Below are 25,858 nucleotides of genomic sequence, written 5' to 3'. Positions count from 1 at the left end.
GAAAAGGTCTGCAGGAACGAGGAAGGAGAGTTAATTGGGCAGGGAGGGGAAAGAACATGATGCACTAATTCTAGGTTACTGGGAAGGTAGCAATCCTTTAAAATATGTTTTAGTTAGCTACAACTCTGAAATGGTTTGGGGTTGTTTATACCAGATGTAAATCCTGGTTGTGTTTGAGTGGTCTTTTTTGATAGAGTAACATGCATCTCAAAGCAGAATGTTACAGTGACAACTGTTGATGTTGCTCTATAAAATGGCTCGTGTAGTTGCTTATGATGTAGTCAGTGTATCTTAACTAGCAGAGGCTGAAAAGTTAACATTAGAAGCATGCTGAGTCTGAATTTTTCTTCTTGCAGATCTATTGAGACATTTAAGATTACATTGAAAGCTTTTCTGTAGCTGTAAAATTGATCAAAATTCCTCTACATTGTTGTTACCCTTTTTGAAATGTAGATTATCATCCACAATGAACCAAATCCTGTAAAACCTGGAGAAAAGCATTACAATATGGCAAAAAGTTTCCCGGATGATAAGAAAGATGCCTGGGATGTGAAAATGCTGCTAGAGGTAGGTTGTAACCCTTGAAAAATTGTGCCCCTTACAGGGAATTACTCGCTCATACAGCTGCTCCGTAGTAACAGATGAAACTCCTCTACTTCCTTCGCGTGATGTGTAGATGGTACGCAAAGTGAAACTAGCTGTTGTGTTGATTCAAATTATTAAGTGGCCTGAGTCAGAAAGGCAGTTGTGACCTTCATCAAAGTATTGTACTTGGTTTTCCCCTCTGTGAAAAGGGGAAATGAACAGTCAAGCTATGTAAATGAATGTGTACAATGTACTTGGGTATTCATTTAATTTTCTGCAGCTCTGTAGGACAGATAACAGCTGCTTTTTTCTGACTTAACCAGATCTAGAAGGTGCCTGTCTGGCTCATTAGATAAATGTTCTTATCTGTGCACTTTTAATATGCACCATAAAGTGTCTTATAAAGATTTGACTTTTTTTTTTTCTTTAAAGCAATTTAGCTTTGATATTGCTGAGAAAGCAGCTCATGTGTGCCTTGCTCATCTCTTCACGTATCAAGATTTTGACATGGGAACGCTTGGATTGGCTTATGTTGGCTCTCCCAGACCTAACAGCCATGGTGGCATTTGTCCTAAAGGCAAGGCTTCCTTTTCTTCCCTCTCAACTGTGGGTTGAAAGCTAGTTTTTGTTACTTGTGTTTAATCCTCTTCTCCAACTTTCACGAAGCATGATGTGTTATTTGCATAGACTCTAGTGGTTGTTTTTTGGATAGAATAGATGGCTGTTTTCTTGGCTGGAGCTGGAAAAAGAAGGGAGGGAAGGATAGGAGTCATTAAGCTATCTGGTGTGAACAAGCTGGCTAGACTAAGCCCTAGGCCAAGGGCTGCTTTGTGTGGGTGCATCTTGCAGCAGTTCTGGAATGGCAGTACTGTTGTCTTGGAAATTTCTTATATTTTCCCCTTTACTGCAATACGTGAGCTGTTTGTGCTGTGCTTGAAAGATTACCCGCTCCAAAAACTGGCAAGAGGCAGAGTCTCACTGGTGAGCCTGTGAGAACAATAAAGCTGTTCATATCCCCAAACAAGTATCCCTCTCTCCCCTAATGAACCCTGAAACCCAAGGAAAATGTTTGACAATTTTGATTTGTTTCTTTCTCACTTCTATAGCTTATTATAGTCAAATTGCAAAGAAGGACATCTATCTGAACAGTGGCTTAACCAGCACCAAGAACTATGGGAAGACCATCCTCACAAAGGTAGGAGAGTATTCTCCTCTGCAGAGCGTGAACGTTCGGTGTATGTACGCGTGTGTTGATGTGTGCCATGGGATTGTGACAAGCTTCCGTGCTCTCTCAGAAACGAGCTGCTGGCTTTCTGATTGAGTCAGATCCCTGGAGACAAGGATGTAGGTCTACAAAACCAAAATCGTAGTTTTTGTCCTTGCTGACAAGGGGAGTCAGGACTGAATGGAATTGAAGATTGAATTCCCTGGGGAACAGTAATGAGGAAACATAGCCAGTGTCTGATAGGAGCTCTAGTTTTTCAGATATAAGCAGGATTTTGATATCCAAAGATGAATTTCAATGTATTTTGCTTTAAAAAAAAAAAAAAACAAAAAAACAAAAAAAAAAACCCAAAAAAAACCCCACAAAAACCAAACCCTCAACAGAACAAGCAAATATTATATAACAAGTAGACTTAAAATAAGAATAAAATCAGTCTGCTGACTCAAATAAGAGAAAACTGATGTGTTTGCTATTACGTACATCTACAACATGCAGATGGATGATTGTGTACACTTGGTCTGTTCCATTTGCAAGGTCAAGCTGTGAAAGTGGTGCAGGCAAAGTAGGCGGTTTAGTTTAAACCTTCTAATGAAATTTCTCTACCTGATTTGTGTGTGTGTGTGTGTGTATCCTGAATAAGTAGGGCAGACAACAGTATAATAGGCAGGGCTTATTAGTGCTAATACTAAGCCTAATGTAAATTGGTGGTGTGTGGATTTTTTTTTTTTTTTCATATTTGATGAGATAGTAAATACATAAAGGCCTGAATATGAGCATTGTCTCACTAGTAAAGATACCAGAGCAGTCCCTGTGTTTGCATCTACCAAATCTTTGCAGTTGGGCATATTTCTCTTTTGCTGACTTCTGCTGACTTCTCAGCTGTGCTTTTCTGTAGCCTGATTATAAATGGAATTCATAATTGATGTGTGGGCTAAAACTTGGCACAGAAGCTGTCAAGAAGCTAGAAAAAAAAGACAGTGAAGCTTTGTGTGAGAGGGATGTTGACAAAGAGCTCTAGCCGTTGCCATGCTATTTGCATTTGTTGTTCAATCTCCAAGCTGGAGTTCTGCCTCGGATTACAAAGGAAATTGAGTTTGCTGTCTTCCCGGTGGCAGTCACAAAGCTTGGGATGAGGCAGCGGGAGCATTATGGATTGGTTTCACAGGGAGAGCGTTGCATGGTGTCCACTTGAGTTTTGAAAGACAAAAAAATAGCTGCTTAAACCCCTTTCCCAAACTAAACACGATGAAGCACAGGAGCGATCTCTGGGCAGCTCTCCTGTCTCTGGCTCTTGCATTAGCTATGCCTACACTGGATACCGGCGCCGCTCATTGCAGTGCTTGCTCCTTCCTGTGCCTGCACAGCAGCTGAAATGACCGTTAGCTCGTCAGACTTGCTCCTCTCTCGTGAACTGCTCGGTCTCCTTGTGGTTAACTTTTATTTCTGTGCTAGTTTTATTTGTGGTTGCCACCTCGTGAGCTTGACACCATCTGCTGGTCAGGGCACTGCAGGGAGGTGCCCGGCGAGGCAGAGCCAGGTGGGGATCCTCAGCAGAGGGAGTCCCGTCTTGCATAAATGATGTTGGAAAACCATCCCTGTTGGGCCACGTTTGTAGGTGTCTTTCCTAGTAATCGTGCAATAGTAGAGCTTATTCAGCACTCCTAATGTCATCATCCATTTAGAAGAAATAATTCTAATGGCAAGATATGTTAAACAAGATTGACTAATCATAGTAGCTGGTGTTTGTTTGGATTGGTTTTTGTTTCAACTTTTTATGCCTTCCAGCCATTTAAAAGCCAATTTTGGTATTTTAAGTATCTGCATTGCATTGAAAACAAGATTGAATCAGTATTCTAGGACAGTGCTTTGCCTTTAACAGTGGTTCAGTATTCAAACCTAGTCGTGGAACTTGCCTTTGGAAATGCGGCATTATTTTACTTGACTTTAGTTGTCCACTTCTAATAAAAAAAATGTTCAGAGGGAAATCACTTTCCATCTCAGTGTATTTTAGAATTGCTGGTGGCCTGGAAGCAGGTGGGATCTTCTGTTCTGTCCTGCTCGGACTAATTTTTTTCAGCATTGTTTTTTTCATGTTCAAAAAAGGAGGCTGACCTGGTTACGACGCATGAACTCGGACATAACTTTGGAGCAGAGCATGATCCCGATAGTCTGCCAGAATGTGCCCCCACTGAAGACCAGGGAGGAAAATACGTTATGTATCCCATTGCTGTCAGTGGAGATCACGAAAACAATAAGGTATAGTTGTGTAGTTTTGCTTCCACGTACACGTTTCTGCTATGATCAGTGACCCTCTGCATGGGAAGTCTATTTAGTTAATGATTCCTGTAGCTTGGAACTGTCAGGAATGTAATGGATTAGCCATAAGAAGAAAACATACTTGCATGCCGTTGGGTGGTCTGCAAGATAAGCGTGACTTTGGATTCTGAGTTTCACTGGAGTTTGTAGCATGTCCAGGTGCTTTTGTAATTAGTTGTTTCTAGTTAGCTGTGGCTGCGTGCTCCTAAAAGCAAGGGTCAAATACAGGACCTCCAGTACCAAATAGTGTTTGGGTGGTCCATAGGTGGTATTGTTGGAGGGAGACTGCCAGACACCACAGCCATGGCGCTCGCCAGTCTCGGAAGCTTGCACTGGCAGCGTGGACCTGGCGTTGCGCCTGTTCTGCAGATGAGAAACCAAGATTATCAAGGAAATGATTAGTCTGCAGTCTAGTCTGCCTTGTGGTTCATGTCTAGCCCTGCTGCTGAGAGGCAGCGCAGTCTCTCCCCGTTGCTACAACTTCACAGCCCTTCCTGGGGGTGGTTGCTAGTGGTTCTGAAGCTGTGGGAGAGCTGGAGTTGGCTCTGTGACCCTGAGCCAGACTGCGCGCGGGCGTCCCTGCATTGTAACGTAGCAATGTCCTTTATGGACCCAACCGTTATTTTCCCATCTTAAAATTTTTCCAAGGTATCAAACTGGCAGTATAGAGGGAATAACTGCTTTCTGAGACACCAGAATTTGGAGGCATAAGGAGGCTGAGGCTGTCTTAGGTGCCACTTGTTGACAGAAAGGTACGCTCCTCAGTGCTGCTCTTTCCCCTCGTGACTCTCTAGATGTTCTCAAGCTGCAGCAAAAAATCCATCCATAGGACCATAGAGATCAAGGCCCAGGAGTGCTTCAAAGAGCGCAACAACAAAGTGTGTGGGAACTCCAGGGTGGATGAAGGGGAGGAATGCGATCCTGGCCTCTTGTACCAACAAGCTGATCCCTGCTGCTCTGCAGACTGTAAACTGAAAGACGGTGCCAAATGCAGGTAAGGGGAAATGAGCTGCAACTTCTCTTATACGGGAGAGAACGACGGGCTGGGCTGAAAGCTCCTAAAACTACCTGCAGTGTCACAGACCTGGTTCCTGGCTTTAAGCCTAAACGTGTGAGCCGAAGACAATAAAGGATTCCAGGAAAGGCTGCTGTGTGCATGCACTGTTGCATACATTAATTTTTATAGCATTCTGTTACTTTTTCTGAGAATTGCCATGAGCTACAGACGTGAAGATGATGATGATGTTATTATTATTATTATTAATTTATTATTTATTATTATGCAAACTCAGGCATTAAAAAATTAATATTAAAAATTTCCTATGCAAACTTCCTGTGCAAATACAATTTTTGCTTGTATTGCAAGGTGGCTTTAAACTGGGATCACATACTGGTATTTTCAAAACGTGTTTGAGCAGACAACACAGTGACTGCCCTCAATGAGTGTTGTTGCTCTTTGGGGTGTTTGTGGCCCTGTTGCAATGCGGTGTCCAGTCTGTTTTTTCAGAGTTCAGCTCTGCAGTGTGTAACAGTAGAGAGCTCATGCAACTCCTGTTGTTTAGCAAGAAATTCCCTCAGCGTTAATGACGGTGTTTGTGCTAAGGGCCGCCTTGCATTAGATGCAGAACAAAGAGAATAAAGAGAGCGCAGAATAAAGAGTAGTAAACCTTTCAGGACAAATGGGGAAGAATGCGCAGGGAAGAAAACAGTGGAAGATCTTGTCCAAAGTTGCACAGCAAGTAGCAAGGGGAGCCAGGTGCCTTGAATAAATATAAGGATCCCTGTGTTGCCTCTCGATATGTTGTGCTTTCTACCTGCTTTTACCTTTGGTAAATGAAGAGTGAGTGGCTGTGTAGAAAGATGGTCATGGGAGGGGTAGAGAGGGCAAGGGTTTTGAATCAGTGAGTCAATCTCCAAGAAGTAGCTTTTATTTTTTTTCCTAAACATCGTTTTTTTCCCTGGGTTTGTCATGCTTGTACTTATTTTTTTAAAAAAAAAAATTGCTTCCTTTCATTTTGATCTTTCCACAGTGATCGGAACAGCCCCTGCTGTAAAGGCTGCCAGTTTGAAAGTGCACAGAAGAAATGCCAAGAAGCCATAAATGCCACTTGTAAAGGAGAGTCTTTTTGCACGGGTAGGACGTGTTTCTGTCCCCTTTACGTCAGCTAGCCAAGCGCTCCAGGCTGTGTCCTGTTCGATCCGCTTTCAAACTAGTGCCCTTTATTCATCCGGTACATGTAATTTTAGAGAACAGTTAAGCATCACGAAATTGCCCTATAATGAGTTTCATTGTAGTTCAGGAGTCACTTGGTGATTTACTGCCCAGAAGAACATGAAAAATGTTGATTTTTCTTTTTTTTTTTTCTCTTTTGCCGCCTTCCTTTCTTTCCCTTAAAAAAAGAAAAAGCAAAACAGGGTGTGTCACTGGGAGGAGAGACAAGAATGAGCTGAGTCTTGCCATAGAGAGGGTGGAATTACTGCAACTTCGCTTCACTTCCCCACTTGTTTACTTCCTCCTCGTAATCTTTCCTGGAGGCCAGGAGTCAAGTCAGAGCTCCTGCTTTGCTGATGGCACCTCCAGGCTCTGCTGCCCACTCCCTGGTCGCTGGAGTGCCACGATGCCGGAGTTGTTGAAAGCCTCCAAAGCTGTTGCTGCCTCTCGGAGGAGCGGGCAGGCAGCCTGCAGGTCAAAGTCAGGAACAAGCTCTTGGGGTCCCCCCTGGGAGGCGTCTGGGTTTCCTGTATTGTCCTTTTCCTTCTGCACGCGCAGGCGCTCTGCCCTTTGCTCTAACACAGTCCTCCCATCCTGTTGACCTCCGTCTGTAGGGAACAGCAGCGAGTGCCCCCCTCCCGGGAATGCTCCAGATGACACGGTCTGCGTGGACATGGGGAAGTGCAAGGATGGGGAGTGCGTCCCTTTCTGCGAGAGGGAGAAGAACCTACGGTCATGTGCGTGCAACGGTGGGTGACGTGGGACTGGACTGAAATGCATGCGTCAGCTCTGCTCCTCGGAGAGCGCTGGCTTCGCTGTGGGCTTGCCTGTTGGAGGGCCGAGTTTATGGTTTCTGAAAAAGTTCAAAGCCTTGGTTTTTCAGGGCTAGTGTTTTCTGTTTGGAAAACAAATGTAAATGTTCTCTTGTCCTCTAGCGGTCTGGGTTTGAAGACATTAAGATGAGACTTATGGTCTGGCACCCTGGTTAAAGGATCTCCCACCCCCTGCCTCCTCCACCACAGGCAGATGGGAGGGAAAGCCTGACTGTTCCCCGATTGTAGAGAGATCCCAACCAGCCTCTGGACCAGGCACCTGGCAGCGGAGTGGTAGCCTCCAACAAGTGGTTAAAGAGAGATTTCAGAGAGGTTAAAGTCCCGTGAGAACATAGGATCCCCGAGTCCCATCCCGTGCTACTGCAAACCTGCCTGTCATATAATTCTGTCAGTAAGCTTCGCTGCTTGCGTGCTCTCTGTCTCAGCTCTTAAATCAGGTAAAGCAGCTGGGAGCAGGAGGAAGGCTTCACAGGGGCAGTGCAGGGAAGTGCCCTGAGCCCCGCTGTTTGAGATGGAGGGCAGAGCCAAGGAGAAGAGCGCCTAGAGGACCCAAAGTCCAAGAAATATTTAAATCTGTGTCTTGGACATGTTTGGAACTTCTTCACCTGCCTGTAGATTCCTGCAGTGTTGGAGTATCAACTTGGAAAGCTTGGTCCCACTGTGTCCCCTCCCTAATATTTTTCCCAGGGCATCTGGTTGAGTTTCAGGCTTGGTCATCAGAGTAACCGAGATCGGACAACTTGCACAGTCCTGCCTTCCCCACGGGGAAGCCGGGCAGGAACAGGGTCAGCAGGGGACACGTGGGGTTACGCATCTGCGTGGTTACGGGTTGCAGGTGACTCTTGGTGCTGCCCAGGAATGAGTTTGTTGCTTTATTACAGAAACGGATAATTCCTGCAAGGTGTGCTGCCGGGACGAGCAGGATAGGTGCATACCGTACGTCGACGCTAACGACCAGTTCCTGTTCCTGCGCAAGGGGAAGCCTTGCACTGTGGGCTTCTGCGATACAAATGTAAGTTTTCCCAGATGTGCGCTGCATGCTCTGCTTCTGTGGCTGGGTGTGCGAGTCCTCTGTGACGAGGACTGTGCTGGTAAAGAGAAGCCAAAGCTTGACGTGCTGCTGGGCAGGGCGGTACTGTGGAAGTACCTCTCCACGGGGTAAATATTAAAGGGTGTCTGAGGCTGTAGATGGAAGTTAGTTGCTGCTCCCCACAGCTCAGCCAGCCGGCAGTTTGTGTGAAGGAGGAGAATGAGCGCTGCCGTAAGCTCAGCAAGGTTTGCAGTGCTTGCTATTTCAGCTGTTCACGTTAGCCCAATTAATTTTGACTAAAATAACAGAGGTCAGGGAACAATCGCGTGCAAATCTAGCTGGCAGTGTATGAAGGGGGCAGCGAGGCTGCGGCAGGGCGGCTGGTGGGCCGCTGGCACGCAGCGACCGTTTCTGTGGTACAGCTGCATGGACAGTCGTGTCACTGCAGACCCCAGCGGTGGAAGCTAAACTGGGTGTTGGCAGCAGTGAGTTCGGGAGGGCACGCCCCAGCCCTTCTGCCGGCAGAACTCAAAGAGCGGTGGTCTGCTGTGTTAAACCAGCACAGCCAGATCTGGGAGTCTGTCTGTCTGTAACCTTGGGCTCCCGAGAGCTGCAGCCTTGTCGGTGGATAATGGGAACTGGGCCTTCTGGTGCTTAAACCTCTCCAGAAGCTTCAGTTTTGTGTCCCCTGACATAGGGTGAGGGTGGGGCGGGTTTTGCAGATTTCAGACATTAAAATTTCATCTGTTTCAGACAGCAATAGAATTTAAACTGTTTTGCCAAAAATAAAGGCAGTAAAAATGGACCGCTGCTACTGGGCATGAGCATAAACCCGTATTCAGAATGTGAGTCAAGTGCTGCTGTGGCTGTAGTTTTTATTTCATTATAATCTTTGTATCTTCTTCCCTCTCCATCTTACGCTTAAATAGCACAGGATTGTTGTGTAAGTAAGTGTTTACTTTTGCAGGGTAAATGCGAGAAGCAAGTACAGGATGTGATTGAACGATTTTGGGATTTCATAGACCAACTCAGCATCAATACTTTTGGTAAGATACGTAACCATATCCTTTGGGGTTTTTTTCGTTCATGACATGAACCTCTAAAGCCTCGGAGGGAGTTAGCTGGCTGGGTTTTATTCACCTGTATGCAAGGGCAGCTAGTAGCTGTGTTTCTGATATAGATAAATATATTTTTGCCTAAAGCTTGACAATACTGCTCTTGCCTTTTAAAGTTGAAAGGATGGGGGATCACTTTGCATTTTTCCACTCCGTTATTTTCTAGGCATCTTCCAAGCTTGTAAAGGAGACGATAGCTTCTTGTCTGAATACCAAGAAAAGTAGATCAATTAGAGAAAAGTAAATAACGGGCAGTCTTTTTAGAGCTCAGATAGATTCGCTGTAGTATGGAGTGGGCCTCTTGGTGGGATTTAACTGTCAACAGACTGGGAGAGGAGAACTTTGTTTCTCTCTTATTTAAGAAACCCACTGAGGTCACGCACCTCAAGCTGTGTGCCTGCTCCGAGTCCCTGCCCGGCAGCTGTGAGTGGGCCTCCTCGGTCTCGATCCCCGCTGCGCAGTCCAAGCAGGGTGCCCCCCAGCGTAGCCCCCCAGCGCCTCGCTCTGTGTTACTGGAACCGTACAAAACCTGTTAATAAGCCGGTGCTGCGTAATGGCTGGGTAGCTCCGTATGCTCACGGTAACGCTGTGCCTACACAGCGTAATTATCTGGGTTTGGGGCTTGCCATCTTGAGTTCTAGGGTCAAAAAATTGTTTCTTAAGTAATTGTTAAAGCTCTTTAGCTTGCCTAGGTAGAGGAAGTTTGTATATCTTTGACGTTCATATATTTTGTTTGTGGAGGCAGGTAGTCATCACTCGACTGTAAAATCAGAATTTTGTACCAGACTCGCAGTGTGTCTTGTATAATTGAGGGGGGCAGCTTGGCTAACGCAGTATAGCCTGTTCCCAGTCAGCTCGTATTAAATGTTACGGCCTGACAGCATTTCTCATCAGAGAAGAACAGAGGGGAAAAAACTGTTAACATACTGGATACACTTCTCTAAAATTGTATAGTTTCTTTTATCTTTGCCTCGTCCTGCAGCCTGTGCTTCTCTGAGCAATTCTGTGGCTTGGCTTGCACGAGCAGTGGCTGCAGCACGGGGCAGGTGGGTGTGTTCGTGACACAGTGTTTGGCAGGTAGCTAACAGATCTGAACTGCTTTCACAGGGAAGTTCCTAGCGGACAATATCGTGGGCTCTGTGCTTGTCTTCTCCTTACTTTTTTGGATTCCTCTCAGCATCCTTGTGCACTGCGTGGTGAGTAAGCTCTCTTTGAGATGACTGCTCTGTTGGATTGAGCTGTAAGAGGACCCCTTTCAGACGTGAAATGGCAGACGTCTGTGGGAGAAGGTGATGGGAAGCTCTTAGCAAAGCCCGGGGGGGGAATCCAGCATGTGTAAGACTTACTGCGCCTTCGGTAGGCAAAACTCCTGCTGAACTCTGCCGGGCTCTGGCAGGCCCAGTGCTCCCATGACTGTTCCCTGGAGCCCTTCCTATTCTTCCCTAGGCAGATTTTCTACCTCTGCCTCCCCAGTTCTACTCAAGTATAATTTTGGTAACTTTAATTAGAGTCAAAGTTTTCTAAAGCCCTGCTAAGGAATAAGACACCCACTTTTTGTGGGGAGACGCAGAGTGGGAAGTGGTCTTGGTCGAGCTTGGTTGGATGGGTAAAGGGCGAGAGCTCACGGCAACGGAGAGCGCAGGCACGTGGTGCGATGCTGGCAGCAGCGTGGGGTTCGAGCAGAGGGCTGCCGCGGCCAGGAGCGCTCCTGGGACGGGTGGGAAGGCACGGGAGGTAGGGGAAGGGGCAAGAGCCCCACGCCCTGCCGTGTTCCTGCAGGGAAATGGGGACAGGGACTTTGCAACTGGGAAACTAACTTTCTTATTTTGTGTGTGCATGTTTTGGTTTGCTTTTGTTTGTTTGTTTTCCAATAGGACAAGAAATTGGACAAGCAGTACGAGGAGAACACCAAGTCCCTGTTTTGCCCCAGTGTAAGTTGCTGTCTGAATATGAATTGGCAGAAAGCCATCCAATGTGTATTAGAAAATCTGAACCTCTGGGGTGTGCAGAGTATTTATCAAAGCAGTGATAACAGACAGACCTGGAGCCCCGTGCCTCTCGCTGCAGATGGATGAATCAATTTGAGGGAAACTACGTTTTCTTGAGCATGCCTGTGTTCGATATATCAAGCGCTGCAGCTTGGCGGGGTCTGATTCTTCCTTCCTGTAAGAGCTGTGCCTTGACCTTGCTGACAAAGCAGCTCTCTTGCAGCAGCCGCAGCTCCCGGGGCAGGAAGCCGCTCCGCTCTGCGGGGCACCGCTTCGCGCAGCGGGCGCCTGTGTACGGGGTCCCCTTGGCACGGGTCATTCGGCAGCGTCAACCACAGACCGCTCGTTCCCAGCCAAGTGGTGTCAACCAAGCACAAGGCTCGGCGGGGCGACGCTGCAGAAAAATCTCTGCAAAATGTGGCGTCTTTGCAGAATGGTTGTTTGCAGGAGTCAGCTTCTAGTGGCCAGATGGGCTAAAGCTTTCCAGTTGCTTGTGGGAGAGCTGGCCTCAGGGTGAGGGATCTGTCAGTGACATTTCTCGCCTTGTAGATTCCGAGTTGAGAGAGATGAAGAGCTAAAAAGTGCCTAGATAAATTTTAAGTACAGTCCAGCACAGGGCACCTTCTGATGTAGATTTTCTGGGTGTCCTGCCCAGTGCTTTGACAACCCAATTCTTATTAATAACTGAAACATTCAATTAAGGAAATGTCATTTTGTAACGAGAGCGGGGGAAAAAACCTTGCAGAGCTCCTGTACAAGCACTGGGGGAAGCATACTGAAGTCAAGAACCGCTGAGGCAGATTGCCTCTGTCGTCTACTCTGATGTAACTGGAGGTGATCTTAGTTCAAGTCCCCCGTAGCTGGTCTTGAACACTGTAAGAAGAGTCACCTTAGGGCTTTATACCTGAATTCAATCAAGAAAATCCCAGAAGCGGGTGTAGCAACAGAGCACGGGTATAGTTGACGAGCTCCTTGCACCAGCAACAGTTTAACAAACAAATGTGGTGTCATTTGGCTCCGCTGAGGATTGAGCGGTTGGGAAATGCGGTACTGGTAGCAGGTAAACGTTTCATCCTGCCCAGCATTAGCATCTACTAAGGTTCGTGGCGATTTTTGTACCCCCAGAAATCTCTGGATATCTTCCAAACTGTGCTTGAATAGAAGCAGAAATCAACGGGCTTTAATTTAATCTGGGTTGCAGAATTTGGGTGTGATCAGTGGTCCCCCTCTGGTCTTTGACCCTGCGTTCAGTGCAACTTCTTGCACGTGGAACGGGGAACTCTCCAGGTTGGAAGGGTGGGATGAGCTGTACTTCTGACCGGTTCCCTGCACTGAGCTCTCCGTGCCGTCTGCCTGGACCCTGCATCTCCAGCCCCAGGTTTTGCCAAAGCAGCGTTGGGCCCCAGGGGAGGTGGGGCTGAGTCGTCAGCTCTGTCCCAGTGCGGCTGTCACCCGTGGTGCCTTGTGTGGGGAAGGAAAGAGCAGAGAGAAAAAGGCCTCTCTGCCTTTAGTGCTTAGCGTAGCTGGGTTTCTTGAGAACAAGAGAAGACAATCATTTCTGTTGGATGTTCCCTTGCTCGTAAGTAAGCATAAATCTACCGTGAAAGCCAAAATCTTAACTCCTTTTCCAGCGCGGTGCAGTGGGTTCAGCCTGGCTGGCGCAGGGTAGCCTGTGGCGGCGTGAGGGCAGGCAGCACAGCTCTGCTGGGAGCGGAGGGGAGGACGCAGTAGCCTTGAAACGGCTCTTAACAAGCGTGGGTGCTCCTCGGAAGGTGCCTGTTGCCTGTTTCTCTTGAAAACAGCGCAAAAACTGAACCCTGCACTAGATCCTGGTTGCTTCTCCCACTGACCTGGCTGCTGGTGTCTTGCAGAACGTGGAGATGCTCAGCAGCCTGGACTCGGCCTCCGTTCGAATCATCAAGCCCTTCCCCGCGGCGCAGTCGACAAGCCGGCACCAGCCGCTGCAGCCCATCACGGCCGTGCCCGCTGTCGCCGCGGCGCCGAAACAGGACCACCAAAGAATGGACACCATTCAAGAGGACCCGAGCACTGACTCTCACATTGACGAGGACGGGTTTGAGAAGGACCCTTTCCCAAATAGCAGCTCGGCCGCCAAATCTTTTGAGGACTTGACGGACCATCCTGTCATTCGGAGCGAGAAAGCTTCGTCCTTTAAACTACAGCGCCAGAACCGGGTGGACAGCAAAGAAACAGAATGCTAGTGTCTTGCTGCCTTCTAAATGTATGACGTGTGTCTGCAAAACGAGGATCTAAAACCATTTCATTTATATAAATATAAATATATGTATATATATTTTTGTGAGGGAGTGGGAGAAATAAGGAAGTGACCTACTGCAGATGCTGGTCATGTGTATGACCTTCCTTAAATTACATTTATCAGAGCATTATATCTTTTAAAAAGGAAAATCCAAACTAAAACTGGCTTGTTTTTGAAGCTTTTTGGATTTGTTTTTCTATTTCCTTGACCTTTAACAATTCCTTCAACCTGTGGTGCAAAACTGAATATCCTGCTGGATATTGGATGGTGTATATCTGCCTTTTTTATAATTCAATATTTTGTAGTCTGACAGCACTGACAGACAAAAGGGGCTTTTAAAAACAAAATGAAAACACTGCAGTATGTTCCATATAGGGTAAATAATTTAGCAATTTAAGGTACGTGTAAGCAACAGCCTAAAAAGGTGCCTCGAGAACAGAATGAGAGTCATGAAACAGATAGATAAAAATAACAGTCTGAAAAATGAAGATGCATAATTGGAATCCAGAAGCTTAAGATGTACAGCTTCAAAATAAATAGAAATAAAGGGGTCACGCAGGGGCTGTTAAGCCTTATACGATGCATGGAAATGCTCCTCTAGCATGAAACTGTTTTGCCTCTAGCGGTGCGGTTGTCTCGCCGTCGTGTCTCCGCTGCAGAGAAGGGCTTTCGTTGGGAGTTTCCCGCTCTGCTCTGAGGCGTGTGTGTCGCAGGTGTCTGGTAGGAGAAAGGAGTGCAAGTGGAGAAATCATTTATGCGATGAGGACTGTTTTAAGTAGCTGTTCGCAGCGGTTGTTTCGGTGCAGAGATGTTTCTCCGAATGTTATTTTGAAATGGGTAACAGTATTGTTCAGGTGGTCAAAGAGCTGAGCCTCAGTTTGCTGTGGTCTGTGTGGCCTTTCAAAGCTCCTACTGCGTAAATAAATGGGGGGAAAAAATTCCTCCATTGCAGGGGGGGCATTTGTTTAAAAACAAGTGTGAATTTAATCAAAAAAGAAAGAAACCTTTGTTAAACTTACAGGGCAAGTATAAGGAGGAGACTTCACAAATTCGAATTCCCACACCGGTAGTACAATGGGATGTTAAAAGTTGGTCATTTAATGGTGTCCTCTAATTTGATACACCTGGAGATCCGTGAGGTGAGCTGGGACTGGGACTGTACGTGAGCATTGGGACTGACACAGTGCAGTCGCAGAGCAACTGTCGTGACAGCAACGCAGCACCTTAATTCTGCATCTGTTTTCTCCTGTACCAATCCGTTGATAAAACTGACATAAAACGCGACCAACGGTAGAGCCATTGGAACTGTTACAGGGCTGCGCTCGGCCACAGGGGAACCGCAGCTGCGGAAAGCCTTTGTGATTTTAAATGTGAGGGAAAGGAAACCCCCGTGCCGAAAGGACGGTGGGAGTACCCGCCTCTCCTCCCCACCCCAGGATACTTGTTACACTAATACTTGAACGTGTGCCTTATGGTATTCCTATCTGACTAGCTCTTGTGTTTTATATACTGGTTTTGAACTTTGTTTTTTTTCCTTTGTTTGGGTTTTCTTTTTTTGATTCCGTGCAAAGTACATGTGTGAGGAGTTAATTTAATTCCCAATACAATAAAAGCTTTTTATATTAAAAAAAAAAACACAAAACAGTTAAATAAGAGCTGTTTCTGTGCAGTCCTTCATTAATTGTCAAATCCTGAGTTAAAAGTGTGGCATGTGGCCAGACCTGAGCCAGCTATTTCTCACTGCTCCCCTCTGAAACCTGCTGCTGTGGAGGCCAGACCCTGAGCATCCGCAGGGCAGCTCTGCACCCGTGGGGGCACGCCGCTCCCTACCGGGGAGGGAGCTGGTCTTGCCATGTGTCCTGTGGATTAGCATACAAGCGTTTGGATTGGAAAAGACCTTTAAGATCATCAGGCCCAACTGTTAACCGAGCACTGCCAAGGCCACCACTAAACCCTGTACCCTAAGGGCCATGTCTACACATTCTTTTAAATACCCCCAGGGATGGGGACTCAACCACTTCCCTGGGCAGCCTGTTCCAGTGCCTGACTACCCTCTCAGTGAAGAAATTTTTCCTATTATCCAACCTAAACTTCCCCTGGCGCAGCTTGAGGCCGTTTCCTCTCATCCTATCACTTGTTACTAGGGAGAAGAGACTGACCCCCACCTGGCTACAGCCTCCTTTCAGCTAGCTGTAGAGAGCAATAAGGTCTCCCCTCAGCCTCCTCTTCTCCAGACTAAACCACCCCAGCTCCCTCAGCTGCTCCTCATAAGCCTTGTGCTCCAGACCCTTCACCAGCTTTGTATGGTCAGTTCTGACAGTGAAATTCTTATCTAGGGCATGGCTGCGTGCTCAAATGCCTTTTTAGGTAGCAAATGCGCGTGTTCTCAGCACCAAGGGCATTACGTCCCAGATGAAAACCAGGCAGTGGCAGGTGCTTGGGAGCATGAAAATAGAGGCTTGGAGCAGGCCTTGGAAATCACAGAATCCATCCCCCAACCTGAGCCGTATTCCAGAAACTGTGAAATCTGTACTTGCCGTTTGTTCACAACATCTAACGCAGGGAGATCCGCAGGGAGCCCCTTCCGCTGTTCAGCCAGTCTTTACTGTAAGCATTTATTACAGAAAGGACAGTCCAGTTTAATATTCATAAATATTTATAAATCAAACCAGCTTCTCGTCTAGCTCCAGTCACATGAAAAAATAACTACTTACGCCCCAGTTTATACCACTATTGCATCGCCGATGACAGGTCTTGGCCAACTTGTCTTAGTTATTTAGTGAAGCAAAGGCAGCCTCGTGGCGCTAACAAAGCAGGACAGCGTGGTGCTCTCTCATCAGCCTCTGTCTCACCCCATGCGTAATCAATACATCACCTGTTGGCCTCGCCTGCTTTGGGCCAACGTAACTGTTCATACAGCCCAGAATTATGTGGGGGTCTTGAGTTGCGGTGATACGCTATTTATTTCTCTTTAATCCATGGTGCAGTAGTATTCTCATTTCTTCTGTTAGCTGGCTAGCCCATTATTTCCCAAACCACTTTTTTTCCATGCTTGTTGAATTTCATCTAGGTTTCAGGCATTTTTTTTTTTTCAATTTGTAAAGGTAGTTTTGTACTTTAATTGTGTTCTCTTGGCCAAAAACTATACATAGCATGCAGTATGCATCTATTACATCAGTTAGTTGTTAAATTATGGGTGAAGGCCAAAGCTCGCTTGAAATGTCTCCTGAACTTCACGGCAAATTACACGACGCAGCTTTGTCAGCAGAGATGCACACCTGTCCAGTAGTTTCTTCAAGATCCAAACTTCTCACAATGAGCACGTGCATTGCCAGTTTTATGCTGCCCAGAATCATGCACTGCTTTGAAATCTGTGTCTACATGCAAGAAGCTGCTGCTGGTGCCAAAGCAAGTTGTTAAACTTTAAAACCCCGCTCTGAACTACAACACATCACTATCAAAATCCTTGCTAAAGCTCAGATAGATAACTGCATTTACTGCTCTATTACAGCCAAATAAATTAATCTGGACTGACATTAATGGCTCTTAACAAACTCCACCCTGCTGCCTCCTAGGTGTTTCAAGCCAGTAGATGGTATTAACCAAGGCCTAGTCCCCAAAGCTCAGCTAGGCCAGGAACTCCTCAGGGCAGCCTCTGTCCCTTGGGCACAGGGCAGCTGAGACTCCCATCTTCCTCCAAGTCTTGCAAGGAAAGAGGAGCTCGTCCCCACAGACGTTCAAACCACCGGCACAAGCAGCATGCAGACAAACCACCCCACGACACACCCGGAGCGGTCTCATCTTTATTCTCCCAGAGACCGAGGGAAGGGGACACGGAAGAGTATCGGCAGGGGACCCCTCGCTCCCCTGTTCCCAAAGCACGCAGCGTTTGCAGCGCGCTGCTGTTTGTCACCAGCCTGGCGTGGTCAGGCTCGGCCGCTTCGGCTCGCGGCTGCAGGGGATCTCACCGAAGACTGGCCTCGGGGTTCGTATGGTCCACGTCACGCCAATAAGGAAGCAGAGAAGGAAGAGCAGACAGTTTGTTTTCCAGGTGTGACCAAAGTTGTGCTGCTAGAAAGCTGTTGCCTTTTGTTGATAAATGGAGCCCATCAGACAAATAGGAGGAGAAATCCTACGGGGAGGTTAAAACCTTGTATCAATGTATTTGCTGGTTGCAAATAGAAGGTCTGGAGTAATTTTTACGTACGTTCTTCAAAGCCAGCTGGTATCTATACTGGTTTTATTTTTCACTGTTTGTATTAAAATATTAAGAGAATGTTCTGATGGCCAAAGGCACTGCTATTCATCAGGAAAAGATTAAGTGATGCAATCAAAATATTGAGTCTACTGCACTACTGAACAGTCTACTGCACCAGGGAGTGCTGGAAAGAGAAAGATTCAGGGTCCGAACTGGAGCTACCTGCTTACGGACGGTCTGCAATCTCTGTCACGTGGACGAGTTTGGGTATTTGGTCAGAAGCGTCACCAAGGTGCCCAGGCAACCTGATCGAAGTTTGAAGTGAGCCCAACGCTGTGCAGGAGGCAGGACTAGGTGCCTCCAGGGGCCCCTTCCAACCTAAACCATTCCATGATTCAAAGTCCAAGGAAAAGGTGATTTACATGCAATGCACCCAGGGGACATCTGCTAACCAAATGTAACGGTCAGGTTGTATTAAGCTTTATTTCTCACAGCCCAGCATGAAGCATTCTGGGTTACTTTTTTCCTTCCCCAAAACATGATTTGGATACATTTTGTATCATTTCAGTGATAAGGCACCACTACAGGTTCCTCTATGCTAAACTATGCATTCCACAATTCATGGCAGTTTCAAAGTCTTTCTCATGACATCATACCTGATTTTTTTGCATCAGCGTCCAGAGGTCGAGTACATCCGTTCCACAGTCCCTAGCTACCTGAACACAGGCCTGGGCGTATTCCCCAGTGGTGGCATTGCGGCGATTTAATTTGTCACCTATCAATCAGACACGAAGAAAACATTTAGCAATCATGACTGCAACAGCTTGATTTCTGTCTTCTGTGGCACACATGATGCGTATCAGTTTGTTACACCAGCAGACAGAACAGATTACAAACCAAATCCAAAGCACCTCAATTTAAGTGGATGGCAGCTATAGCTCGTTTAGTCTCTTTCAGGGCACCTTCTGAGGCATTTGAAAATATGTTTCTTGTTAACAGATGTGTAACAGGCGAGAGAGGCAATGGCAAAAAGCACACGGCACAATGCTTATTTCTGTGCTGCTCACAGCTTTCGCCTTCTGTCAAGCTTCAGGTGAAATCAGTGCATAGACTTAAAACTCTTCATGTGCCTGCTACTAGAATAGAGTGAAGTAACTGTAAATCTGTTTACAAGCTTGCTTTCCGCTTCCTGGATGACATCAGACATTTACCATCTGCATTGTAACGTGCTGCTGAAACTGGGGTACATTGAGGCGCAAAGCTTTATTAGCGCTCGCGACTGCTACGCCTGTGCGCGCAGTTACACTGGGAGCTGGACGTTCAGTATGTGCTCAGTGCCAGCTACTGTAAGCCAGCAGTTTTGTACAGACCACAGTGAAACTTTGGGGCAGGATATTATTAAGTTATGATGTTGTTTGTTTGTTTTTTTTTAATGGAACCTATAACGCAATTCATCATCTCCTCCTCTACTCCCTCCTTGCATCTGATGATTCCCACTTCCTCACGCTGCCACACAAACACATGCCTGCTCTCAACGTGCTGGGTCTGTGAGTGACGAGCAGCTGCCAAAGGAAGCTCAGGGAATATGGGGGTCCTCTGAAGGACTGAGGAGGCAACCTAGTGATTTACCCCGACCTCTGCATGTACCCACTCAGCTTGGGAAGGAGGACAGCCAACAGTGGGGAGCAATGGGTTCGGGGATACTCAGAGATGGCAGATGTATCTGGGTGGGCGGGACTTGGCTGAAGGAGCTGCCTGTTGCATTGGTGAGGCCAACACCTACCACCTACAGAAATTCATGGCTAACGGGAGACCCACGGTGACTGGGAGAAGGTTAACATTACACCCATTTTTAAGAAAGGCAAGAAAAAGGACCTGGGGAACTGTCAATCACTCAGCCTCACCACAGTGCTGGAAAAGACAGTGGAGCTACCTCCTCTTGGGATTCATTTCCAAACACAGGAAGGACAAGGAACGAACTATCATCACAAATTTAGCAAAGCCAGATAGTGCTTGACCAACCCAATTGCCTTCTGCAATGAAATGACGGCTATACAGACGATGAAGAGCAGCTCTGTCAAGGGCTCTGTAAGGGCTTTGACTCTATCTCCCACTCTCATTTGGAAGCCGAGTTTCTTTTCGTGCCTCTTTTCATGCCTGGATGAATGTTCTGTGAACATCATCACCCTCATGTTTCACATCTCTCTCTTGCTCTGATATCTATCTGACAAAACTAGAAATAAGCAGAACATTTCTCCTGGATACTGGCTGAGGGCAGATGATCTGATATTGCTGCTTACTGGGCCCACAATACTTTATCTGTGGTCCACCATCTGAGATGACCCTGTCTTTTGTTCCATCCCTAGACAGCAATCTCTTAGACAGATGCTAGGATATTCAACGCTGTAAAAGCAAGTTTCCTCCCTCCCTCCCCCATAAAAAGGATAGCTTTAAGACAAAAAATGAACTAACAAACATCATTTTAAAAGTGTTACTTGATAGCCAGGAGCCAGATAAGCAGCATTCCTGGTGTGCTCGAATAACAAATCTTCAAAAGGACAACACGAGCGTATGTTTTGCAAACGGTGGCTGTAGCAGCTTTAGCAAGAGCTGGGCACACACAGCAGGAAAGGCTGCTCTGTGCCTGACCTATCCCTTACGCCCTCCCCAAGGACCACAGGCACTGCCACATACACAGTACTGGCCGTGTCTGGTGTTTGGTCTGACCTGCTACTGTCTTACACAATTTGTGAGTATTTCTCTAGGACTTTCTCCCCTTTTCCAACTGAAATATAAAAACTACCCTGCTGGATGAGACCGAAAGCCCATATAGTCCAAAATCTGTTTTGCACAGCGACCACTGCCACACACCAAAGATCCTGAATGGAAAGTCATCCAATAACAGCCTAATTTAATGCAGTTTAAACATGAGGTCATCTTCAAAATGTTACTGCTCTGATTGAGTACACAACTCAGGATATGCAATACCACCTAAATTTGAGAAAACCTTGCAAATACTAAGGTGACAGCTCTGTGTTCACCTGAATCTAACTCAAAAGTCTCTTATAAATGCGCAAGAACTGGACAAGCTGTCCAAATGGAAAAGAGGACATGCTCTCAGGAGGTACAAACTGTCCCTGCTGCAGTCCGTGGGATTATGGCAATTTCCACCAGCTGAGTAACACGAAGTAAGCGCTGCTGTTATGTCTCTATTTTTAGAGTTAGCCTGAACAATGTAATGAGAAATCATTTAATCACCTTTTGCTTCTTTTTTGGGCACGTTTATTAGCATCCTTAGAATATGATATTCTCTGGGGATTTTTTAAATTTAAAATAAACCTGGCTAGGATATTACCGCTTATCCAAATAGATGTGAAATATGCTGGGACTATTATAAAATTTTCTAAAGCACACAATGCCAAAATATCTTTCATTATTCATGTTATTTTGGAAGCTGCTAGGACATCTCGGCAAAACCCACGTTCTCAAAGAGCAGCCACTCCTGTCAGTTTTACGCACGAATAGATCAATCAGCACTTTCAAAAGGATGTTACTAATTAGTTGGTAGTTACTCCACAAGCTTATCCAAAAGCTGTTTAGCAAAACAGCTAACAGTCCTTTTCCATCAACTCACGGAAGACAACTGCAATCTGGTACAAGCATGAAGCTAATCCTCTCTGAACCTGGGATCAGCAACTTACTTACACTCTGCCGGTAAAATGCAGAAATCCTGCCCATCCATATCGTTCTTTTACCTTTGGCGAGACACTCCTTTTCCCAAGCTGATTCCTGAAGAGGTGGCGGCGTTATCAAAATGATCCTGTCTTCAGTGATGTCTACTGACTTCAGATACTGTATCATGCTCTTTAAGTTTGCAGCATATTCTTCCAAAGGAACGTGTTGCTTAGGGTTCAGATCTGTTAGGGGATGAAGCACACGCATCAGCGACGTTAAACTGCTTACAGATTCATTACACAACATAACACGCTTTTTACACAGTGTATGAATGTGGGCACTCATTTTCAGTACGCAGTTCGCCTCAACCATTGATTCAGAAGGTGTCATGGGAAAATGCTGTTCCTCAATATCCAAAGCAGACAAATTGAGAGTTTAAACACAGCGCTTCCAACTAATACAAATGAGGGACAGGGGAAAAGAAATCACCTTCTTTTTTTTTTTTTCAAAGATGCTTTGTCTTGCAACTCTGTATCTTAGTATTAGATCACATAATCACCTCAAACTTCACTTGAAACAAAAGCTAAGATTTTTCACTCTCTTGAATGCAGAGAAAAATTTCAAAATTCCCATGGACATACAGACAGTCCTTTGAGGTTATCATTTTGATTAGACTAGCTCTGCGTGCTGCTATGCTTATCTTACCAAGAATCCAAATGCTACCTTCCCTCATTTCCTCAACCCCATCAGACTGCTTTGAAAGCAGAAAAATCAGCTAAATGCCCAACTCCAATTTTAGGTGATGGATATACGACTAATTCTTGAGCACCTTGAAATTTAATATTAAAAGTTGGTGAGAGGGAGAGAAATAGAAGGCATTGTATGGTTTAAATACAAATAAAATGATTGAAAACAATCCACTGTAAAAATGAAAAAAGGGCAACTGCTTCATAGAGAAGTGGCAGGAAAAGTCTATGTAACATTCTGCCTTTTCTGCTAAACTGTAAAACTGTCTTAAGAGAACAGGTCACAGAAAAAAAAAGAAAGCTACCGTACCTTTCAAAGCACTGTCATTGGCTCCAAAGAAAATAGTAACCGCAACAGTATTCTCAGCACCAGTACTTTTACTGATCAGTCTTGGAAGGATCAATTTAGCCCACCTGGTGTTGTACCCTGAGAGCCCACGGTTCACAACATCACATTTTCTGAAACAAAGACACATATCAAAAAGAACATCGCGCCTCTGCCCAGCAGAACAAAACCTGGGGAGTTTTGCACCATTCTGCCAGGATACCTGTCTCCGTCCCTCTCAGAAACAACGAGAAGTCACAGGAGTTTTCAGTGGGATTATAACTTTATGTTTTGAAGGTGCACCCACAGATTGCATGCGTAGTATTTACCTGTCACTTAAACTATGAAACCAGAACAACAATTTTGACAATCACTATGGATTTTTTCTTTCCACTCAAGCTCTGAAACACTCAATACGTTTTTCCACCAGTACTGGGCAGGTCACCACTAAGGCAGTTCCACTTCAATAAAGATATAAATGTTAATAAATAAATATACATTAAATATTAGCTTGTGTTGGCTTTCTTTTAGAAAAGCTGCACGACTTCTTACATGCCAGAAATTGCTTTTGAAATTTAAGCTCTTACCTGACCAGTCTCTCAGCAAGGGATGCCCCCCAGCCATTTTCCTGGAAGGAGAACTGAAAGCAAGGAACACGGTTAGACCCTCACTGGAAGCACTTGCTCCCCAGCAGGTCGCTCCCACCACCAGCACCTTCCCTCCTCAGAAGCTCTTCGTGCGCGGCCTCTGGCACTGCTGTGGCAGCGATTCCTCCCTCCCAGCCTGCCCTGTCCCCGCAGAGGCTAACCTCGACAGACAACCGGCATCAGAGGTTGTCTAGAGGGATGGACACTGTGCTCCCTTCGTAATTGAGACTGACTGCTGTCAAGCTCTAGTTTCATTTTGGCGAGCACCTCTCAAAAACCCTCTCTGCACACGCTGCTTCAGAGTCCAGTTCGACACCCACCTCTACTAGAAAGTAGTGGAAAAATTAATCCCTTTTCCTTACTCCCACTGCTGCGCCATCCTCCCTGTTACAATGCTCTGCCTGTTTACAGAATCATGGAATCATTAAGGTTGGCAAAGACCCTTAAGATCAAGTCCAACCATTAACCTAGCACTACCAAGTCCACCACTAAACCATGTCCTCAAGCACCATGTCTACCCGTCTTTTAAATACCTCCAGGGATGGAGACTCAACCACTTCCCTGGGCAGCCTGTTCCAGTGCCTGGCAACTCTTTTGGTGAAGAATTTTTTCCTAATATCCAATCTAAACATCCCCTGGCTCAACTTGAGGCCATTTCCTCTCATCCTATTGCTTGTTACTAGGGAGAAGAGACCGACCCCCACCTCGCTACAGCCTCCTTTCAGGTAGTTGTAGAGACCGATAAGGTCTCCCCTCAGCCTCCTCTTCTCCAAACTAAACAACCCCAGCTCCCTCAGCCGCTCCTCATAAGCCTTGTGCTCCAGACCCTTCACCAACTTTGTTGCCCTTCTCTGGACACGCTCCAGCACCTCAATGTCCTTCTTGTAGTGAGGGGCCCAAAACTGAACACAGTACTCGAGGTGCAGCCTCACCAGTGCCGAGTACAGGGGCACTATCACCTCCCTGGTCCTGCTGGCCACACTATTCCTGATACAAGCCAGGATGCCATTGGCCCTCTTGGCCACCTGAGCACACTGCTGGCTCATGTTCAGGCGGCTGTCAACCAACACCCCCAGGTCCTTTTCCACCAGACAGCTCTCCAGCCAGAGCTGCACAGCGAGTTGGTTTAGACACCCCATCTCCCACTAAAGATAACCTCTGTCTTCAGCCAAATCTTTTTTCATCAGAGCAGCTCTGTGACCCACTCCGCTGTGCAACCCACCCAACAGAAGGCCGGCACCCAGAACGACCACTAAAACGCTGGTACCGCCTCAGAGGAGAGGTTCACGGGTCACGCCAGCGGCGGGGCACTCGACACTGGGAGCCAGGGCAGGCAGGAGCGCGGGGGTCAGGACAGACAACGGGCTGTCCTCCCTGCCTGGAAAATGCCACTGCCGCCGAAATACCAGAAGTCACACTTTTACCAGACCCCATTTCTACCACAGGAACTTCATGAATTTCTGCAAAAAGGCTCTAAATCTCATAGGAGACCATCGGGTGCGGAAGCTCCCGGAACACTCTCGTGGGAGATCCAGCAGGGACACAACCATGCCGGCCCGCACCCCCGGTTCGCCGGTCTCCCTCCCGCCTCACGGTGCCAGGCCGCTCCCCGCCACCCGCCGGGCTCCCGGCAGGAGGAACGGGGATGTTTATGGGGCTCCGGGCGGGAACTGAGGGGGCCCACGGCGGCGTGGAGACCCCCCGGGCCCGCAGGCGGGGCTGCCGCAGGCCCGCTACCTCAGTGATGGAGTCTCCGAAGAGGACGACGCGGGGCCAGAGCAGCAGCCGCCCGCGGGCGCCCGCCTCCGCCAGCGCCATGGCGGCCGCCGGACGTCCGCCAGGAGCGGGGGCGGAGCCGCTTCCTCTGCGGCGGGAGGCGGCGCGGCCGCGGCTCGGGGGAGGCGCCGGTTTCGGTCCGCGTTAAAAACCGGCTTCGGGCTCCCGCACCGCCAATGTTTTATTGCTCCCCCGCGGTGTAAAAGGCACATTACTGGTCTGGAGGCACCCCCTCCTGCGGGGCCGGGGGCGGCCGGGCGCTGGCGAGCCGACCCACGGCCGTGTAACCCCGCCCCTCGCGCCGGCTGGCAGCACATTTACAAAGCATGCGTCATTTTAAAAGTAAGATTTTTATCTGTTCCAAAGAGAGGCTTCCTTTTTAAGAAAAGGCAATTATCTCCTTTAGCCGACTTCATACTCTTATTTAGTTCGCTAACAACATACAATCTGGGGAGGAAAGCCGTCCCTAATCCTGCTAATACTAATAATAGAGTAATACTGCTATAAAGATTATCAGGTGCCAATTTAATCAGCTGAGAAAAAGGGGGGGAAAAAAGTTGTGCGTACAAGGGAAAGATAATGTTCTTTTGTAGAAAACTCACTTTCTGTGGACGTTTTTCAGCATGACTTACTGTTTGGCAATAACCCCAGCTCACCGGTTTCCGATGCCCCGTTTCGCTTGGCCCAGGCCAGGCAGGGACGGGCCGCCTGCCGCTGGAATAGCCACAGGAATAGCCACAGGAATAGCCACAGGAGCAGCCACAGGAGCCACCCGCGCTCCAAGCTGCTACAGGTCACGAGCACCGACTTCGCTTGAAGCTGATTTTGTTCATCAAGTCCGGTTAACAGCAATGCCTGCATACATAGTTTTAAAGCTCCAGTTAACCCCGCTATGCAAACATGGACTCC

General features: G+C 47.0%; 2 protein-coding genes across 4 annotated transcripts in view; one reads left to right on the top strand and one right to left on the bottom strand.

Annotated features, from left to right (window-relative positions):
- Positions 1–15,202, top strand: part of ADAM17 (ADAM metallopeptidase domain 17) — a 35,957-nt gene extending 20,755 nt beyond the window's left edge. The window contains exons 8-19 of one of the 2 annotated variants that reach the window (XM_082307560.1): positions 454–567; positions 1,018–1,162; positions 1,692–1,780; positions 3,914–4,066; positions 4,921–5,120; positions 6,157–6,260; positions 6,953–7,087; positions 8,053–8,183; positions 9,169–9,247; positions 10,424–10,512; positions 11,191–11,247; positions 13,176–15,202. In XM_082307560.1, the coding sequence (XP_082163686.1) occupies positions 454–567; positions 1,018–1,162; positions 1,692–1,780; positions 3,914–4,066; positions 4,921–5,120; positions 6,157–6,260; positions 6,953–7,087; positions 8,053–8,183; positions 9,169–9,247; positions 10,424–10,512; positions 11,191–11,247; positions 13,176–13,526 (1,647 nt within the window). In that variant the 3' untranslated portion in view covers positions 13,527–15,202. Of the gene's footprint in view, positions 1–453; positions 568–1,017; positions 1,163–1,691; positions 1,781–3,913; positions 4,067–4,920; positions 5,121–6,156; positions 6,261–6,952; positions 7,088–8,052; positions 8,184–9,168; positions 9,248–9,678; positions 9,878–10,423; positions 10,513–11,190; positions 11,248–13,175 lie in introns of those variants that run through there. The other variant, XR_014227744.1, reaches the window with a different exon arrangement.
- An 892-nt stretch (positions 15,203–16,094) lies between these two features.
- On the bottom strand, positions 16,095–25,272 carry IAH1 (isoamyl acetate hydrolyzing esterase 1 (putative)). 2 transcript variants are annotated; one of them, XM_082307486.1, is made up of 6 exons: positions 24,911–25,272; positions 23,114–23,166; positions 22,512–22,660; positions 21,536–21,697; positions 18,437–18,555; positions 16,095–17,714 (listed from the first exon to the last, which is right to left on the bottom strand). In XM_082307486.1, the coding sequence occupies exons 1-6, from the start codon at positions 24,989–24,991 to the stop codon at positions 17,547–17,549; spliced, it is 732 nt and encodes a 243-aa protein (XP_082163612.1). In that variant the 5' UTR covers positions 24,992–25,272; the 3' UTR covers positions 16,095–17,546. The 2 variants fall into 2 exon arrangements, with proteins under 2 accessions (XP_082163612.1, XP_082163611.1); XM_082307485.1 differs by lacking the exon at positions 24,911–25,272 and adding an exon at positions 23,707–23,930.
- Positions 25,273–25,858: the final 586 nt, after the last annotated feature.

Source organism: Platalea leucorodia (assembly GCF_965183815.1).
Source record: "Platalea leucorodia genome assembly, chromosome: 3".
Classification (NCBI taxonomy): domain Eukaryota; kingdom Metazoa; phylum Chordata; class Aves; order Pelecaniformes; family Threskiornithidae; genus Platalea; species Platalea leucorodia.
This window is presented reverse-complemented; position numbering and strand designations above follow the sequence as displayed.